Source organism: Cyclopterus lumpus, chromosome 7 (assembly GCF_009769545.1).
Source record: "Cyclopterus lumpus isolate fCycLum1 chromosome 7, fCycLum1.pri, whole genome shotgun sequence".
Classification (NCBI taxonomy): domain Eukaryota; kingdom Metazoa; phylum Chordata; class Actinopteri; order Perciformes; family Cyclopteridae; genus Cyclopterus; species Cyclopterus lumpus.
In genome coordinates, this window is record NC_046972.1 from 18,813,220 (window position 1) to 18,833,359 (window position 20,140).

At 41.9% G+C, this 20,140-nt stretch overlaps 2 protein-coding genes across 3 annotated transcripts; both read right to left on the minus strand.

Annotated features, from left to right (window-relative positions):
- Window positions 1-930: 930 nt before the first annotated feature.
- On the minus strand, window positions 931-11,569 carry uckl1a (uridine-cytidine kinase 1-like 1a; the record flags this gene model as incomplete). The annotated part of the gene is made up of 15 exons (XM_034537815.1): window positions 931-1,437; window positions 2,107-2,263; window positions 2,526-2,633; window positions 2,834-2,956; window positions 3,058-3,120; window positions 4,726-4,819; window positions 4,914-5,012; window positions 5,198-5,214; window positions 5,867-5,928; window positions 6,019-6,208; window positions 6,366-6,437; window positions 6,753-6,923; window positions 8,007-8,113; window positions 8,337-8,524; window positions 11,334-11,569. Coding segments are annotated over 15 exons (1,767 nt in total), but the record flags the coding sequence as incomplete, so codon positions are not given.
- Window positions 11,516-17,866, minus strand: samd10a (sterile alpha motif domain containing 10a). 2 transcript variants are annotated; one of them, XM_034537174.1, is made up of 5 exons: window positions 17,708-17,866; window positions 15,952-16,133; window positions 12,457-12,625; window positions 12,220-12,360; window positions 11,516-11,926 (listed from the first exon to the last, which is right to left on the minus strand). In XM_034537174.1, exons 1-5 carry the CDS (start codon window positions 17,718-17,720, stop codon window positions 11,904-11,906), a joined length of 528 nt encoding a protein of 175 aa, XP_034393065.1. In that variant the 5' UTR covers window positions 17,721-17,866; the 3' UTR covers window positions 11,516-11,903. The 2 variants fall into 2 exon arrangements, with proteins under 2 accessions (XP_034393065.1, XP_034393063.1); XM_034537172.1 differs by having other exon boundaries at window positions 12,214-12,360.
- Between the last annotated feature and the right edge of the window lie 2,274 nt (window positions 17,867-20,140).

Below are 20,140 nucleotides of genomic sequence, written 5' to 3' on the forward strand. Positions count from 1 at the left end.
TTTGTAACTGAGCTTTTAAACACAATGTATTCGGCACCATATCAATCAGTAAAATCCTGAAAAAAATGTTTCTGTGATCGCAAAACTGCCATTTGTGACACCCAGATATCAACATATTTTGACTGGTAATAAAGTGAAGTGATTCAGGTGAGCCTAAAATGCATCCCTCTGCACTGTAGAGACAGTGTTTTTTCAAAAGGACACCCCTATGAATCACACTGAGAGAAGCTAAATGTGAGCTACAGTGACCCCCTCAGGCTGTAGAGTGCATCGCAGGGGGAGTCGGGCGGCCTGTCTCTGAACCTTGAGAATCAGAGAGGACCGAGGATCATATTCAAGAGAAAAGTGACCCTCTGTGACCTCGCTCTGATAACCTGATCCACAGCTGGTGGATCAGTCCAGACCACATGATGAAAAAATAATGTCCTGTGGAAATAGAAAGTGCAGTGAGAACTGAATTAAATCTCCAAGATGTTTTCTTCTACCCTGCATGTAAAAATCTTTAGATACTTTTTGCATTTTTGCAGGATTTGTGGTGTTTAGTATCTGACGACTACTCTTCTCTAGATGATTGTTACAATAATATGTGTAACAAAAATGTATTAGAGCAGCGTGAAGTATGAATTCAATTTATGCATGAACATATTCTTGAGTGGTTCAACCAGCTGTGCATGATAAAATAGCTATGAGTTATGTATATATTGATGTTATTTCATCTTTAGTTTAGTTTTTAGTTTCTAAATGCTAAATAGGAGCTGCTGAGAGTGAGCGGGTTTTGGTGGACACGTCTGAATTCTGACCTGCTGGTTAATAATGAGGGAAATGACTGATGATTTTTTATTTCATATATTAGAAATAAGAGTATGCCGCTAATAATGTCAGTTGGTGGGGAGTCCATGTTTACACAGTTGATTGGACGGTTTTACCGATTTACCCCTTCACAAGTTTTGATGGTGCAACCAAATTTTGTAAATTACTCATTTTAAACTATCTCATAGTTACTAAGAACAGGATTCAGGCGCAGCTGGTGCAATCCTGGATTAAATAATTTAGTAAATATTAATACTGTTATTGCATTATTGTAGCTCAAAGGTAACGGCACCGTTTCACCTTCTGTATGAAAATGATGAACACTCAGTTGTAACTAGAGCACAAATATCCCTCTTTCCCTCCGGCATCCAAGTTGACCAAGACTCACTTGTTGTATAAGAGTACAAAAGTTCATGTAAAACAAAAAGTGAATATATATATAATTGTTTTTTTTGCTGGTTATATGCCTGAAGGAGAGGATGCACGATAACGGGAGTTTTCAAGTAGTGTTTGTATTTCCTTTCACAGTGGCTGACAGATGTGTGTGTCAGTGAGACGGCTGCTCGTGGTCCTCATCCCTCCAGCTGTCGGACGTGTCCGTCCCAAAGTACCGGTCCCCAAAGTCCCCTGAAAACACACCACAGTGGACTCAGAGCTGCTGTTCATCAGCAGCATGAAGACACATTCAAACTAAATGGATGCAACTTTTGGAGGATGTTGAGATAAGAGCTCAGTGACGGGTTTTCTAAAAAGGATGAAATTGTGATTGATTCACTCACTTCAATCAATTGGTGTAACATGGTTCAATTATGTAATTGTGTGTAACTATTTATGTTGGCAAACAACAGACTGATGGATCTGATACGCACATTGTGCCGTTTAGTCACAGTGCTGATTGAGCGCAGCGCTCGCTTCAAATCTGAAGCGACACGAGTATAAAATTAGAATCTGCCGGGACATGAAATGAAATCCGTCAACTTGAAACACAAACGTTTATTATCTTTTATCTGAACCAAAGGCCGTGGACATTTTTAGATTCTGAAACTAACACCGTGCACACTTGAGAAAGAGTTGTTGTTGTTGTGTGTGTGTGTGTGTGTGTGTGTGCTGACAACATTTTATGGAATAGAAGTTATAGTTTTTGTGCGTCACCTGTAATTCAAATTACAGTTCTTCAGAGATTGAGAGACTTAAAATGTTGTCATAAGTTTCATTGTGGAGCAAATGTTTGATGCATGCCTTCTGATTCAACAGTACAGTAACAGAAAGAGTGAGAGCGTGCATGTGATGGCTTACCGATACCAGGAGTTACATGTAACAAATCGTCCAGACTCTTGTCCACAGCGGAGGTGATGATTTTGACCTTCGGGAAGGCGTAGGCCACAGAGTGCACTCCGAGCTCCGCCATCAACAGAGACACCAACGCAATCTTTTCCTCCTGCACCTCGTGATCCTACACACACACACACACACACACACACACACACACACACACACACACACACACACACACACAGATCTTTTGCAAGTGGAAAGGGAAGGACATTTCTGGCTTTTCTCTTTGCAGAAATAATGCTTAGCTAATCTCACCAGGACAAAACTTAATTCCCAATCAATAACCACAACGATGAGTATTAAAACATGTGACTGGTGAAGAGGAGACCGGGTCCCTCTTGTCTCCTGACTGAAGAATAATGACGTTAATATCCACCCACCAATAGGACTCGCACTGCCATCATGGCAGCAGCGCCGGTGGAGACGGTGCTGTCCATTAGGATGACATGATCCTCGCTGATGTCTTTGGGCAGACGCAGGTAATGCAACTGGCGGGGCCAGAGAGGAGGAGACAGGTTACCATGGTTACAAAAGCAGGACGGGTAGTTACCACGGAGACACACATCATGCAGAAGAACGAAAGAAGAAAAACAATTGAAACATTTGCCATCTTTTGTTTGAAAAAAAATCCTGATTTGAAGATGTGATGCGAAGGACATTCGGCGCAAAATGAGCAAATAGTTTCTACCTCTGGTTCGCCCGAGTCCAGGTTGGTCTGGATGAGGATCTTGCCGATGCGGACGTCCTTGCACACGGCCCTCAGGGCAGGCTCCATGGTCTCTCCCGCCCGCAGGACGGACACACCGGTGATCTGCGGAGACGAGGCAGTGGAGCAAGTGTGATGACAGAACGCCCCGCGGACACACTCGACTAGATGCTAACGAGACCTTGTCAAACCGGAGCATCACTCACCCCTTTCCCCTTGTAGCTGCGGCCTTCGTACTCATGGCCCTGTGGAGTCTGGACGACACACGACTGTTGGAAGATAGAGAAGAAATATCCTCTTATTACACAAACACACGACTCCCATAGATGGAGATCTATTGAAAAGATTCAATAGGTATCTATTCATGTTATTGTATGCATATAGACTATCGTTTGCAAACAATGGAGTACATAAGTGGGAGCATGCAGAAGGGCAATAATCCACAAATATGGTGAATGCAACCGAAACAAGTTGACTATTCAGATCTGTGTGCTTTCAGAGTGAGGAGAATACATTAGGGGCCAATATTATTGGTCAGATATACAGGTGAAACCTAGTGTAATACACCAGGTAGAAATTACATAGTCACTAGATGCTTGTAGACTACATGTACAGAATGTTAAATGTCATGACATATAGACATATAGATATATTAGTTTATTGAGTTGTGAAATGGGCAATACAAACAAGAGCATTTTGGATCTGTCCAGTGGTCGTCCACACATTAAGTAGCTCGCAGTCATTGGCTTATTTAGTGACCGTGTTAACTGGTGACTTTTAGCCGAATGCGTCCGTGGTTGCTGTTGGTGATGGCAGCTGTTGAAAAACACCAACTTTATCTACGCTCACCATTTCTGTAAGTTACTACGAGCAACCACGAAGGCATTTGGCTAAAAGTCACCAGTTAACACGGTCGCTAGTTAAACAGAAACACCTGTTGCCGCCCTGAATTATGTATTACTTGAGTCATCTGTTAGAATATCGATACTGAAAACCGAACATGCAACAACCAGATATTTTATGCTGTTAACAGTTTTAATTCAATGCAACTGGATGGATGGAGCAGCAATGCGCCCGCATATTTTAGATGTCATCTACTCTAAAAAGGGTATATATGAAACTTTGTCTCGTGAATGTGTGAGATATTTCTGTACTATATGTCCTGTATTACTGACGCAAAATGGGGCAGTTTGTTTGCTTTAGGACATTCACCACAAAATGGCCCACGCTTAACGTTAAATAGCAAAAATGTTCCAATAAAAATTCTTTTATACGATAGCTTCATCCAGTGGTTTTGGTTGATGTCAGAATGGTATTAAATTCAACTTAAATTCTGCTTCAGACACAACATCACAGAGAGAGTTCAGTCATTTTTATTGTTTGTCTGCCACGTTGTTGGGAGATAGAACTGTGTTGAAAACTTTGTCTTGAGAAGTAAATTTGAAGTAAGTAAGTTGAAAAACAAGTTAACTTGTGAGGTGTTAATTTGGAGTCTTCAAAATTGCTATATTCAGCTTCATTACCGCGCGACAAAGACTGTGAGAAACCCCATCATTAAAATAACAGTCAGAGTGTGATTATTATAATTATCTCAAACAAGCTTCATGTCTCTAAACTATATTGGCAGAAACTAAAACTGCCGGCTGCCAGGAAGATAATAAATGAAATGACACAACGATTAGAGCGGTGAGAGTGAACCGAGACAGAAAAAGTACAGCGGGGCTGGAAAAACCAAAACAATGGGCTGAAAGACACAATTGTATCGACCAGAAGGGGAACTCTTGCAGAGTCATCATTCCGAGCAACCTCTGTCCATTGTTAACATAAACATATTGATTAATACCCCTTTAATATTCACTTCACAGTCCACCCACCTGAGACGGTAGAAACGTCAGGGTGTGTTCTATGAGAAGCCGCATTAATCTCTTTGAGTAGAAAATGAACTCATCTCGACTGGTTCCTTTATTCCTGCATGACAAAACACAAATAGGTATTAAAACTCCTATTGTATGAGCCGCCACGATTACTCAAAAGTTGTATTCGCTGAGCACGGTTCAGGTACCTGATGATGGTGTGCAGGCCTTTGACCTGCGGCGTGCTCTCCAGCACGCTGAGCGTCTGGGGCAGCGGCTGCGTCTGCTGAGCCGAGGCCAGGAGCGCCCTGTGACCGAGGGGAGGCGGTTCAGATCAAAAGGTTTCAATGTGTTATTCTGCTGCACACAGTAATTACTAAGACCGAGTCACGAAAAGCAGTGTGTGAAGGTTCAGCCCGGACACAACGACGACTCAAACATCTCCAATAAAGAGCCGGAAGGGGGAAAAAAGTCAAGATACGTGTGCGCATACCTGACACTGAGCTCACGCTGCATGAAGAGAGGCAAAGAGAAACAATAGAGACAGTGAGAGGACGTCCACAGCCCCGGACCCCTTCATTTCTGATGAATATGTACATATTCAAACACTTGTAACAAAATGTGTAGTTTTCAAACAATGAGTAAATCGTTAATTTGTCCGGGACTATTTTCTGCTGCTGATTTGGTGCTCATGATTATTTATGGCAGCAGGGCGGAGAATGACTCTAAAGGAATATAGAATAGGAGCAATAAGTCGGTACAGATAAATGGACCAGTATTAACAAGCTTAGCTGCTAATGAATTCCTTATTGAATCTTTAATTCTTCATCTCTCTGATATACGTTTGCCTCTTGCTAACAGTTGATATTTTTTCCTAAGGATAACGTTGAATTCCTATTACTCCTATTAAAAAATCTATCAAACCCATGTGTTTGTTCTGGTTTATTTTTTTACAATAAAGATCTGATACATAAGTTTGTTTGGGGTCTTTCCATGGGACTTGTTGACAACAAGAGGAATACAACATAACAACAGGCGTTTTCAGACTTTGTAAAGTGAGAGGGATATAATGTGAGCTTGAAGCATTGTATTGTACATATTGTTACAGCTTTCTGACACATGGTGGCGCCAGCCTCATGTAATCAGTGCTCTGGCTGCTCACCTCCTCCAGCTGGCTGTGGACATGCTGGACTATCAGATCAATGGCCACCATGTTCCCACCACCTCAGGAGGAATGACAAGAAGATGTTGGGTCTGTTCTCTGAAGTCAACAAAAGAATCGTTCTACTTTATGTTATTTAAGGGAAGTCTCACCTCTCGGCACGACAATATCGGCCAGCCTCATGGTTGGCTCGATGTACATTTCAAAGGCCGGCTTCACAAACTTGTTGTATTGCTTGATGACGCCTTCAATGTCCCGCCCGCGCTCTGTGATGTCCCTGCGCAGCCGGCGGACCAGCCGAATGTCTGAATCAGTGTCCACAAAGATTTTCATATCCAGGAGCTGCAGGTGGGAAGAGCCAACACCCCCCCCCACCCCGAACGCTTCAATAAGAGTCCCTTCTGCCAAAGCAGCTGCTCAAACAACAATACCTGGTGCTGGTGGCTTTCACTTCACTCAGAAATGTGTCAAAAAGAAAGAAAGAAAAACATTTCCTCACCTGAAGAAGCTCTTTGTCGGCAAAAGACATAATTCCTTCAAATATTATTACACTGGCACCATACACATTTTTCTGCACAAAGCGGAGAGAGAAAACCAACAATCTTCAAAGCTGCTTCATGTACAGTCAGTTCAGCTTCTTTTTCTTTTGTATTAGTTTTGATGAAGGCTGCAGGATGTCACTTTGGGAAATACTTTTTTTTCCTTTTTAAAATAGCAATATTTTATTTAAGTTGACAATATATTTTCAGCTTTGAAAAGTCAATCCACCGAAAAAAGCCGAACGCTTCCTCACTGTGTTCTACTTTGGGAACTTACAGGAGACATGTTGAATCTTTCAACAGTTTAAGTCTTTGAGGGACGCCTCACCGGGGAGCTTTCCACTCACCCAGTCCTTGTGTCGCCCGTGTGAGGTGAAGTCGTACACCGGGATCTTCACGCTCTTGCCCTGCTTCAGCTTTCGCAGGGTGGCAACCAGCAGCTCGAAGTCAAAAGCTCCCGGGTGATCAAAGTTGTAATCGTTACTCGCTGCCAAAGTCTGCTCCTCCGAGGATAAAACCTGTAAAACACAGCAGATTCAAGTTTGCCGGTTCCCGTGGGTGGTTGCTGATAATGCATTTAAAAAAGGAAGAGCTCATCATTCTTATTCAACGTGCGACCCAAGTTAAATGAGAATAACGATGCCTGGACTGGCATCGATCTTCTCATCTGACCCAGATAAGCAAGTATACGCACATTTTTCCAAGATGTCAAACTATTCTTTAAAAAGACAAAAAGAAGAAACATCTTTCCACCGTATGTTGGTAACTATAAAGTTCCCTGCTTTCCCCTCACGAGCTTTTGGAGTTGTGAGAAGTTTCATTGTGGTCATTAAATGTGCATGAATTTCCATTTCTCATGCCATCAAAGTGTGAAATGCTCAGGAGGAATCAGCTGATGATCAGTTTTCTATATAACATTGGTGGGTTTTAATTACGGATGACTGTTTTTATGCTCTCATGTCTTTGTACATTGTTTTATGTCAGCTTGGCGTTGTTCTTTAGATATATTTGTACTATGTTTTAATTAATTAATTATTTTTTAAGTCAGTGCTCTGTGTTTTCCTTTGGGAACAATGAAGTTGAAGTTAAACAAAGACTTTCTGTCCTGTGATAGAGATTGATACAGCGTGAAGAAAATAAGTGTGGCAAGCTGTTCCCCTTTCAAGGGTGTGCTGAAGGAATAGTATTATATCGTAATTAAAATTAACATTCATAATTAAGTGCTTTCCTAAGTGAAAGAGCCACATGCAGTTTGTCTCCATTTCAAGAAGAATGTCTGTTGTTAAATGACATAGAAGTGATTAAAGACGTGCTTAAGTGTATTGTATTTCTAGATACGTGTACTAAGCAAGTTTTTCATCGGTGCCCTTTATGTACAAAATATGTAAATGAGGCTGTAATCTAAAGTGCGACCACAACAGATTATTAATTTAAAACCGTGACAGCCGAGCGGGTACTTATAGCTTTCAGGTGCTGTGACTGAATGTGAATTTCAATTCGTGTAACGAAAATAATTTCTTCCCACAATGAAAACACAGATAATTTAGTGAGAGCCAAATAAAATAAGACAAAGAAAGCGTAAAAATGCACGGCTCTCTCACCTTGTAGAAAGAATCCATAGACAACAGGACAACCCACGGCACATCCAGAGCCTCAATGATCTTATTGGCCACGGTGGTCTTCCCTGAGGCGCTACCCCCACACAACCCTGTAGATCCACACAGCATGTCAATGGCCCATTATGTGTGTTTTTCAGAGTGTGTGTAATGTTGTCTGGCGGTACGCATGTGTGATAGCAGTAAAGTGTTTATGGGTATAAGAAGACAGAAAAGGGGAAAAGGTTCTGCAGCTCAAAGCCACAGCTTGGCACCAAGGTGTGGAAAGAAGAAAACAGTCGGGAGGTCTGAAAACATCATCAGTGAGCGTCGTACCGATGACAAAGGCCTCTTTTGACTGCGCTCCGTGCTCGTCATACCAGGGAGGTCGGCCGGCAGTGTAGATGGTGCGCGTGCCTGTGCGGAGCAGAGGAGGCTCGGTTGTACTCAGTGAGGTAGTGCTCTTCCTGCGAGGGGCCCCGGCGGGAGGCAGGAGCCGGTCCAACGAGTCCTCCCCGCTCCCACTGCAAGACAGCAAAACAGCCGGGCAAGTTACAGCCTGAACACACACACACACACACACACGTCTACACAAAGGTCAGTCATTTAGTGTGACTGATTTTGACAAAACTTAAGGTCCACCTAAGGGCTTTAACCATATCTCAGTCTTCATCAGAGCTTCCTCAGCATACCTGCCGTGCTGGGCAAAATTCTATCTGTCGATTAAGGCCTTGAGATGTGGTTAAAAGCTCCAGAATTTTTTTTTTTTTTAAATGTGTTTTGTTTTCAAGACTTTATTGCAATTGCAGACAGCTATTAGATAACACGGGGCATGTCGAGCTTTGATTTAAATTTTAAATATATACAAACAGGACATAATAAAGCTGAATCAGTTTGATTAGGCAGAAACATACTAGTACATATACTGTGAGGTATATTGTCTTGTTACAGTAGATATACTTTATACACCCACAAGGGTACTTATAATAATACGTAAACCTTTTAATACAGAACTTGCACTTGTAATGTAGTATTTTTACAATGTGGTATTAGAAGTAATGGATCTGAACACTTCCTCCACTGCCTGGATTGTGTCATACTTTAACTATGGAACAAATATAAGTCAGCCAAGCTGCCACCTTCAGGGACACCTGCATTCCCACAGGCCGTAATTAAAAATGTAAGTGGTACCTCTGTTCAGTTCTCAATGTTTGTGATGCACAACCACATACATGCACTTAAACTGAAGAGACACGACAGACGACCCTCTGTGACTGAGCACAAACCAAAACACACCAAAATCCCTGCAAACTAACCGAGATCCAGCGCTCCCTCCGACCTCTCAGCAAACCCCTTTCTTAGAGACTTTATTTATAGCTCACACATGCACCGTGTGTTTGTGAGCTTTGTGAGGGGGAGAACTAGCATCCTGCCGGCGCTGAGAGAAAACGACAACACAGACGGTCAGATCTTACCTGCAGTCGGACCCCAAAGACCAACAGCCAGAGATTCTGGCTCCTGTGCAGTCGAGCAGAGTCGTATCTGCTTTAGACAACAACCTGCTACCCTCCAGCTCGCCTGTCACCGTGGCAACTCAGCAGAGTATCACTGACCAAAAGTCAAGAAGGTGTTTTGTTTGCTTTGTTTGTAGTCTGCTTTTACTGTGTCCATTCACAGTCTGTATCTATATGGAGACTCAACAATCATCTGAAAAATCTCAGTGCTGCTGTACATGTGTCCTTTTTCTCTCTCTCTGTCTGTGTGTGTCTGTGTATGTGTGCGTGTGTGTGTGTGTATGTGTGTGTGACAGACACTAAGAGGATCACTGTAACACTGGCAACAATAGGCTGCTTGGTTGGTATTAATAGAGACACTAGTAAGCACACGCAGGACGGGACGGCCGTCTTCTGCTGAGCCTTCCTCTTAGTTAACCTCCGTCACAGCCACACTACACGTGCTGTTACAATATGACTAGTTTGGGCGTATTAAACACATTTCAAAGTATTCAGATGTCTTGTTTTGTCAGTTCAAAACTCACAAATATTCAGTGTACAATGATATCAAACAGAAGAAAATCATCATATTAGGACTCAATGCATTGACTAATCGTTTCAGCCCTAACAAGATTTGCCTTTACGTGTCCTGAAGGCAGCTTTAAAAACATTTCCTTACTTTGTTTGGGTTAATTGCTGCATTTTCTTTTTTTCTAGTCAGGTCAAATAAGCTAATTAATTTATACGGCCTATTTTCCTCACGTGGTTGTACAATCTATATAATGTACAACGCCATCTGTTCTTAGAGCTCTTTGACACGCAAATAAGGCCAAAGCGCCAGGAAGAGCAACAGAGAAGAGTTCCCTCCTCCAGGACAGATAGATGTCACATGCACACACAAGACAGGAATAACTCTAAAATTACAGTATGGAGAAACGGAATGAGAAAAAGAAGTATCGAGGTATTATACTTGTGTAGAAAGTAGCAATACTTCATTACAAAATACTCAATTACAAGTCCTTCATTTTAAATTGTACTTATATATTAAGGGGAAAAAATAACTAAAATCACATTTAGATTGAATATTTTAACATCACAATGACAGGAGTACTTTTAATATTTACAGATTCAAGACATGTACTTTTCACACAAGTCATATTTTAAATGTAGGGCTTTTGTTTACAATGTATTTTATGGCGTATATTGCGACTTTTACTTTAATAAATGAAAGTAAGTAAAGTACACAACACAAATATTTACTTAAAGTAAGTAAATCTGAACATGCCTATACTTCCACTGCCTATTTGCAGACAGGGAAATAAAATAGCACAGGGTTGAAAGGGAGACACTTTTCTACATAAAGATTAGATTTTTTTTTAATTCATGTAAAAATAATAATATATATATCGACACGAATTATATCTTCCATCTGAATACTAAATATGCTTAAAAGGTTTATTTCGGTATATTTTAGGGATATTCTGGTATTCTCCTGAGTGAGCGTGACCAACGTATGACGTCAGCATGTAGCTCGCCGGCTCCTGAAGAGCTTCATGTTTCCCTCGATGGGTCAACTACAGCCTCCAATATGTCACCATATTGAACAATGAATCAATACAAAACAGAAATGAGTTTCCATGTAATAATATCAACATTAGAAACGAAACATATTGGGTGCTGTTTTGCTGTTTGGAAGAGGGGAGTCAGTGTGGTTAGCGTCAGATGACCGGTCCACGACGCTGCTGCCGACTCAATAAAAATAAAAATAAAAAAAATCACAGGAGTAATTTCGGTACAGAGATTTCAAACATATGCAGAAAAAACGGACACCATCGTGTACCTGTCCGAACGGGACGACATTATTCTCCTGCACTCCGTTTCCATGGGGATCCTGCGACCTCGGAGCCGGCGGCATCTGCTGGATTCCTTCTTATCCTTGCTGTGGGATTGTGGGTACTGTAGTTCATCATCACGTGCTTCCTCAGAACTGCATTTGCTAGGGCAACGAACACTTTTCCTGGCATTTAAGTAGGCACCTGCACTAAAAGCATTGATATGTAGATGTGCATGTGTATTTTATTTATTTACTTTTTGACATTAAAAAAGTTTCACAAGAGAGAGAGAGAGAGAGAGAGAGAGAGGTAGAGACAGTAAGAAAGAAATAGTTAATAGAGCAAAACATTTACAAAGCAGATTGTCTCGGTGCTTTTCCATCACAGTTCATTGACAGTCCGCAAAGATTGTGTCAGTTCTTTTGTGCAGAATGAAAAGCTGCCAACTTCCACTCAACAACACAACTCGTACTTCGCTGCCCGCTGGACGGATTCATCCCACAGATCTGATTCACATTTGAGTTAATTTGGGTAAATATCCCAGAGTTCCACATTGTCCAATTCTTCCAGCAATCTGGCTATGACATTCTTCCAAAGGAACCTGTGAGTGACAGAAAGATTAATACTTTTTGGGATTATTCCAAACATTTGAAATCAAAAGTTACACATTTTGGGAAACAAAGATTGATACCACTCATGTCTGTATTGTTGATATGAAGCTGCAGCTTTTAGCACAAAAGACTAAAAAGGCAATAAACACCACCTACCAGCACTGAGATTTCATATTTCTATACATTTCTATATGTATACCGCTTTGTGGTACAAGTATATCTCCTTAAATGTCTACTACTATTCCTTTAAAGTTGAGGTTTGAGTTTAAACACACACCCTCACCTCTGCTGAGCAGCTGCAGGTTGCGTCCTTCCTCCTGCACCTGAAGCTGCAGCACCTGTTGCAGCAACTCCTGCCGGAGAGTTTCTTGCACTAGTCCCATCCTCTCCAGCTTCTCCCCGTTCAGACGCAACAGCGCACGGCCTAGAAAGGGAGAGCGAAAATAAACGTTGCTTTTATTTCGTGTGTTTTCGATCCACTTTCCATTTGTGTGTCTGCTGAGCATCTCGGCAGCGTGACCTGTGATGGCGTGCTGGGAGAAGGCCTCCACGTAGGTCAGGTAGTTGTGCGGACAGTGTTTCTTCAGCCATTTACAGACATCTTGTTGTGACCAGAGCACGACGGGGCGGATCAGGTTGGGCTGTGTTGGGCTTGTGTGATATATCCCATAATTGTCACTGGAACGGTACTGCAGACAGACAGGAAGACATATGGTTCATAGACGTATTAGAAGAATATTCCAACATTTTGCTGAGAGGTAGATGAGAAGATTGACGCTACGTTTGGAGAGTAAACCGGTGAGGAGTCTGTACATGAGGAAGTGACATGGTCAGCCCTCGATAAGATCAAGCACAGGTTCGAAACTCTAATTAAAGCACACGGGGACCATTGCGACCACATGTGCATGCAGATCAAACAGGACAGAGACGTGAACTTCTGGAAGATCAACAAACATGCAGCAGCAGCTCGTGAAACAGCAACAGCACAGCCGGAGGAGCGTGTAGGCCAGTGTGATCATGAGATACGGCTCTTTAATCTTACAAGGTGTCAACCCATAGAAGACCAATCAAACTGGGCCTTTGATCAGTCAATCAGTTTGAAAAATTCTGCAGGTTCAGCATTTCTCCAACTCAAGAGTTTTCTTACATGCAAGAAAATGGTGCTTCGAAAAGAAAAAAAAAAAATTGAGCTGGAGGTCTGCTTAATTTGTCAGACGGCTATCTGATGAATTATTATTCATTATTCATCTTCTGAAACTTATGTTTCAGTATTTACATTGTAATAAATTGTGTCCATAATCTCAGTATCCATTACATGATTGAATGAAACACCCAGAGCCCTGAACAATAACTTCTCCTCTTTGGGAAATAGATATATTGATGTCTATTTATTTGTGGTTACTGGAATGTAAGTTGCTTTATTTATTATTTAAATGACGTGGTAATGTGATGTAGAGCTAATTATTGTACGAGATGGGTTTTTGAGTTTGTGTTTTGAGTCTTTTTGGGAGTGTGGATGGCAGAAATGTTTTGTATCATTGTCATTTAAATACATGCTGACTTCCAGAAGAGGATCTATTGTTGTTCCAGTACACGGAGCTAATGGGGAGCAAAGTACCAAAGAAAGAAAGACACATTCAGAGCAGCAAGTCTGCGTCGATATTTTTCTGCCTCCTGAAAAACTTCCAAACCACCGTGATCATGGAAAGTTCTCTTAAATGTTTGCTTTTATCTTTAAGACGTACTTTAAGAGCACCAGGTTTCCTTTCCTTTCACTCTTGCTGTGAGGAGAGTGTTTCTCACTTTCTCACTCAGAGTGTTTTTGTGCTGCCTAAAATGCTGCATTGTTGCTATTTGTGGACCAATATGTGAATATTTTGACTTCTAAATTGGACCCATGTACGGATGCAAGTATTCCAAATTATCACGCAAAGGACCAGTACTTCTCATACTATGTAGCAGACAGTAATTTCAAGAGTCATTTGAATGTTATTGAAATGTTTCACACTTTTTATAGAAAGCAAACATTTTCCTCAATTCATATCAAAAATTAATTGTTTTGAGCGTGTCAAAACAAACAGCATTCAGAATGCTGTATTGTCCCCAAAAAACCCATACAGCCTTTTCTCCTCGGGCTGCAAGTAATTATTTTCATTATGAACCAATCTCTCTGATTCATTTGTCGATTGAGTGATTGTTTTACTGGTCAGAATTGTCTGACCAGTAAAATGTCAAACAATTGTGAAAATGGCCATCACAATCTCCTTAAGCCAAAGGTAATAAGCTGATTGCTTTTTCTTTTTTTATTTGTCTGAACAATAAGATAAATAAAAATAGCAACTCCTCATTATTTAGAAACTGCAATTAAAGATTGTTTGGCATTCTTGCTTGAAAAATGGCTACCGGTTATTATTTTTTCTTTCAACAGCGACTGAACGTATGGTGTTGTTGAGAGAGACTATAATGAGTGTTTACAGCTTTTTTCTGCTCTCAAACCAACATGTGCAGGACATTAGTGAGGAGTCTGTGGCTGCCGAGTAGATGAGAGAAACGTGGAGAAAAGGAGACAATAAAACTAACTGATGGAAGTGAAAGTACTTTTCACATGTTTCAGTGCAGCACGTCTTCCAAACACACAACACCGATTAAGTTTATGTTCCCCAAAACAAAAATAAACCAACCACTACATTATGTGCATCCAAGAGGATTGAAGCAAACAAACGATGCATTGTGTACAACTCTGTTATCAGCCAAGTCCAGTTCTATGTTTGCAGCTTTTGGCTTCAGCTCATTGCTGCCTTTTAAAGACTCTTTCACGGGGTGAAAACAAAGACATGGGGCTTTAAACGGGGACAGTTTACAGTCCCTCGTGACAGCGAGCAGACAGTGCTGTTATCAGATCACGAAAGGAATATCAATTAAAAGATTTTATTCAAACAGAAGGCCTCGTGGAAGTGGATCTGACAGCGTTTTGCATAAAGAGATTGTTTTTAATTAATTTATTTAAAGGCTCTGCACACCGTGCAACAACAATCACAGACTGTGCACAATCAAGTATTTGGTATTAAACTCAATTATGTTTCTTCCTGCTCTCAGTCAACAGTGCTGCTGCAGCACAGTGTGAGTGTTGGAGGAGCGGTGCTATTTAAAGCCAAACTGTACTAAAAGGCTGTTTGAGCCCACCAACCCGCTGGGGGGAGAGCGACTTACATTCTCTCATAAGAAAGTGGCCATTTGCAACAATGTGTGCCGACCGGCCACATTTGCCTGGCCATCTTTCGTATTCCTTCTGCACATAAATCTGAGAGTACAATTACTTAACAGAATCATATGCATGTGTAATCATATATATATATATATATATATATATATATATATAGTATATAGTATATATAATAATGGTATAGTCAGCATGAGATTTGTTTGTAGGTCTTCATTATTTTATGTATGAATGCAGTGGGGCTGAATGAATGATCTCTTACTCTGTATGATGCAACCACTACAGTTAATATGAACAATTATGATTTTCGATTACATTTTAAGAATTACTTCGGATCAATCCGAGTAAAGATTTCTGTTGATTTGAAGGATTTTAAGCCAAAACAGAAATTCTCCTCACTTTTTGTATGAAGAGATTTTTTTAAGAAAGAAGAGGGTGCTGATACTGAAACTATTGGGCATATTTTTTTCGGTTTATCACAAAAGTGTGTGGTTGTGGTTAATAACCAGACTGTTACAACACACAGCAGCTTGCTGTAACCTCACCACTCTGTACATTAGCCCATCATTTTAATCACGACACAGAATAACGTAGGGAAAGTTCAAATCCCATCAATGGCTTCTTAACAAATATACTAATTTGATTCAATATTGCCATTCTTTTTTGTTGAGCACTATCACGCTGAAGAAATAAAGATATCTCCTTGACCGTGGAGAATAAAGAAAGCCTGAGGGCTATCACATAACATCTGTTGTGTTCGTGGACACGTTGAGGTCAAGTATGTGCTCACTATACCTGCAGAGCCTCTGTGCCCGGCTGCTGCAGCAGCTTCACTGTCCTTCCTCCCGCGGTCTTCTGCCCACGTCCGTCATGCCAGGTTAGGTTCCCACCCGTCCGTCGACTCAGCTGGTGCTTGAAGTCCTCCGGCAGAGCCCTGTACTCCACAGCTGGCCTGCAGAAACTGAAACTCGATGCCGCTGGAGAGTTCAAAGCAGGGGGTATAATGATTAGATAGCCGGATCTGTGTGTAACTGACAATGGAAAAACAACACGAGACATGCTCTGCAAAAACACTCCCTCAACACTGCGTGACTCGCAAGTCAAACCCACCTGAACATCCTGTCACTCAGGGATGATCTCATTATCAAGTACCTGCTCGTACCTGCTCTATTAAACCGAGCAGGTATGAGGTCATGCTCAAAGTCACCTGAGCCGATACAAGCTCATGGGTAATTCACAGAAGTCCTAGTTCAGGTAACACTATTACGTTGTGCTTGTGAGGCTAGCCAAATTCTGATAATTAATGACGAGGCCTGCAGGCAGACATCCAAAGCCACTCAACAGCAGGTGGCTTTCCAACATCCAGTAATTAAAGAAAGTGTGTAACTACAGTAAACACACTGTTATTGGCACAGATCTTGGCAGAGAGCCACGGGTCATTACTGATTCATGTGCCAGATTTGAACTTTTTTTTCTCACCCTGTTTGAAGGTATTTGTGCAGCTGTGCTGTGTGTGTGTGTGTGTGTGTGTGTGTGTGTTAATGTGCATTTCCAATATCTTGAATTGAGAAGACTTTGAAAATAGGACATAAGGAGAGAGGCTGTTGGGTGCTCGGGTTTGAGGAGATGAAAGAGTGTCTTTTGGTTTTCTATATGCTTCATGCCTCTCCTTTCTGTCACTCAACATCTCCCTCAGAGCGAAGCGAGCACTGCAATCATCAAGGCAGCATCAGAATATTATGAATAAAACTCTGTCTGCCATTTTTGTTTCTTTGAGGTGGAACTCTGACGCTGCGTGCTTATGAACTCTCCTCCACAGTGTTATTACTCCCCCAGGCGGCTGCAGTAACCACAAATGTGCCCCTTCCCCGGATTCAAGACATTTAATTAAGACCACTTGTCAGACTGAGTTTTTTCCTTCCTTTAGTTTTGCAGTCTGTGAGGGGAAACAAGTCCTCATTAACTAGCACACATATTAATTGCTAGCGCCGGATAGAAAAAAAAAACTCTTTCATGAACAAAAATCTTACTTTGCATGCTGTGAAGTGTCCTGCATGCAAAATATGTTTCAGCGGGTATGAATCATCTGCTCTGTAGATTAAACAGAGAGCAACGCAGCGGCTATAATAATATTTACCAGAATTTGTCACACAGTGAGTGTCCAATTGAGAGTAACTTAAACGCAAAAACCGACCACAGCAATCAGTCACAACACCGGACTGGCCATACTGGTCCTAACTGGTGGGCTGTCCGTTTCAGCACCAAGTCACTGGCCATCAGCAGACCACCCTGCTTCATAGTTTAAAGAGTTTTTATTTCCTCCAGAGGTCGATGTAATATAATGTTCCAACCCTGTATCCCAAAATGAATGGTCTGACTTCACACTGTCGCCATATGGACTTTCTCGTGCAGTTACTGCATAGCAGCCTTTTAAAGCATGCGTCCTGTCAACAGACGCACGGACACACCTGGCAAACCGCTCTCACAAGTTTAAGTTTATATTAAATGTGTGTTCTGCCTAAGAAAGTGTACCCCGCAGAAAGCCACCTACCGTCCACAGCCATGGTGTTTCCGTGCCCTCGTGGATCCAGTCAGACTCTCATCCTCTCCGGTGACCGACAGACTGCGGGGTCCTGCGCCCGTCTCTCTTTCTCTCTCCTTCTCTCTCTCTACCTCTCTCTCTCTCCTTCTCTCTCTCTACCTCTCTCTCTCTCCTTCTCTCTCTCTCCCGCTCTCTCCTTCTCTCTCTCTCTCTCTCTCTCTCTCTCTCCCTCTCTCTCTCTCTCTCTCCCTCCTTCTCTCCTTCTCTCCTTCTCTCCTTCTCTCTCTCTCTCCCTCTCCCTCTCTGCGCGTTGTGTTCACGGACAAAAAGTTTCAGTGAGGAGGAACGGCGGTCCACATTCTCTCTCAAGTCTTACCGGTCGAACTGGGGGGGGGGGGGGTTCAAAATGCCTTCAAACCAGCTCACGTCGTTCGCCTGTGGGTTGAAGTTGTTGGACGAGACGCGACAGGAATGTCCCCAAGCAGCTGTGCCGACTGGTTCCGCTGGCTCAGGTCGTGCGCACGCCGCGCGTGCGCGCGCAGTGTGTGTGCCGTCTGTGGTTTTTATATCTGCGTCGTGAGAATCAGACGCGCTGCTTTTTCTCAAGAGCCTGCATGAGCGCAGTGAGCTCAAAGTGCAGCCCCCGGCCCTGTAATTATCGCAGGCAGTGGAGACTCTGAAAAACAGCCGGATGAAAAGGCTTCTCGCCACTGCAGCATCCCGCGTACAGGAATTCCCCTTAAAGAAAGGGAGCTCTGTGCGCGCCTGTGGGCAGCGGGCCCTCTGTGATGACCCCTCTATGTGGGGTTTGTCCAGAAGAGCTGCAGTATACGATATCAGAGAGCACCGCAGTGCATCGGTCACACTAATGTGTCCATGTCTTTGCCATTTAGCCGATATGTTGTATTCATGTTTTCCACCACAATAAAACATAAAGGGAAATGGAAAAGAAAGAACTGAATAAAAAAAAAAAAAAACTGTTGGTTAAACATATCGTTATAACATAACAGCTGTAAAAGCATCACATGTAGCGGATGTGCTGATATATTGGGAACAAAAGTGTGTATTCAGCCATCACACACTTGCCACACCAGTAGTTCAAACTTTAGCAATAACGGGCATAATCTTAGACCCTATAGTAACCCTGAGAATAATAAAACGGTCACTCTCAATTCCAGGTTTTTTTATTTATTTTTATTTTTACAAATGAATGGTCATTGCATTATATTATAGTTGTATAAAGCTGTAAAATGTAAAATGCTAAAACACAATTTCTAAAACTGGAGCCATCTTTGCCAAAACTAGACACAAACATATGCACAAAATACTAATTGACTCTTACAAAGAAAAAAATGCAGCATATGGCCACTACAATCCTCAAACTTTCTTCTTTGTGTGCACATCAAAGGGCAAACCTGAATCTTATTTGCAGTGTTCAACTCTGATTTCTCTGCGCTCTGATTGGTTACAAGTGTTTTCCCAGGTGGGAGCTGTGTGCAGGGGATTGATGTTCGAGTGTGCTGTTTCAATGGCAGTGTTTAGCAAACAACATTCATCGGGTCTCCATTTGGTATCATGTGTCTAATGCAGTTAAGAGTGTGTAGTCTTTTGCACTTGGTGTAAAGCAGACAACGGGCTCATGCTTTAGCATCTCTGGTCTATAGATAGGCAGCAACGAGTTAGTGGTCTAAATAATTGTGCCACAAAGTACCAGTTTCTGTATCTTGGCAGTTGCAACAAACAGCATATGAATCTGGGTTGTCCTGATCTAATCTCAAGGCATGTTTTGAATCAGCTGTTCTGACACTCCGAGCAGAACGAGTGCACCAAACACCATAAACAACAGGAAAGGGTCTATGAGACTATTTATGTTATTGACCTGATTTATGTGCACTTTCATTTGTGTGAGAATCTCTTTTGTTTTGCTGTCATCTAGTGGTTGGTGTTTTACGACAGACAGCAGCAGAGAGACCAGAGGGCCACACTGCAACAAAAGCCCCGCAAGCAAAAAGCCAATGAGAGTAATCTATTAATGTAATCCGTACAAAATATGTAGAGTTGACTAAAATTAACATGCCGCAGAATACATTTCATTAAAGTAAATCAGGCAAAGGCTGCAAGGGTCAAGCATGTACATTGGATTGGTTTTAATAACATTATTGCATTTGAATTGTGCACTGTGCTGCTGTATTATCTTAGAAGTATCAGATATTGGTAACCAAGTCCCGAATATGAACTGACTTGATAACATAGTATTACCATTAGTACTATACCAGAACAAGAAGTATAGTTGTTCTAGGATTACTAATGCTATACTCAATCTGTGTTGTATTATTGGAGGTCACACAATAATGAAGATGGACGTGGTGGCTAATTGACTTTGTCAAAAATGTTTCTGCCAAAAGTACACAGGGTTTCCAACACTCTCGGCATCTTCTGACG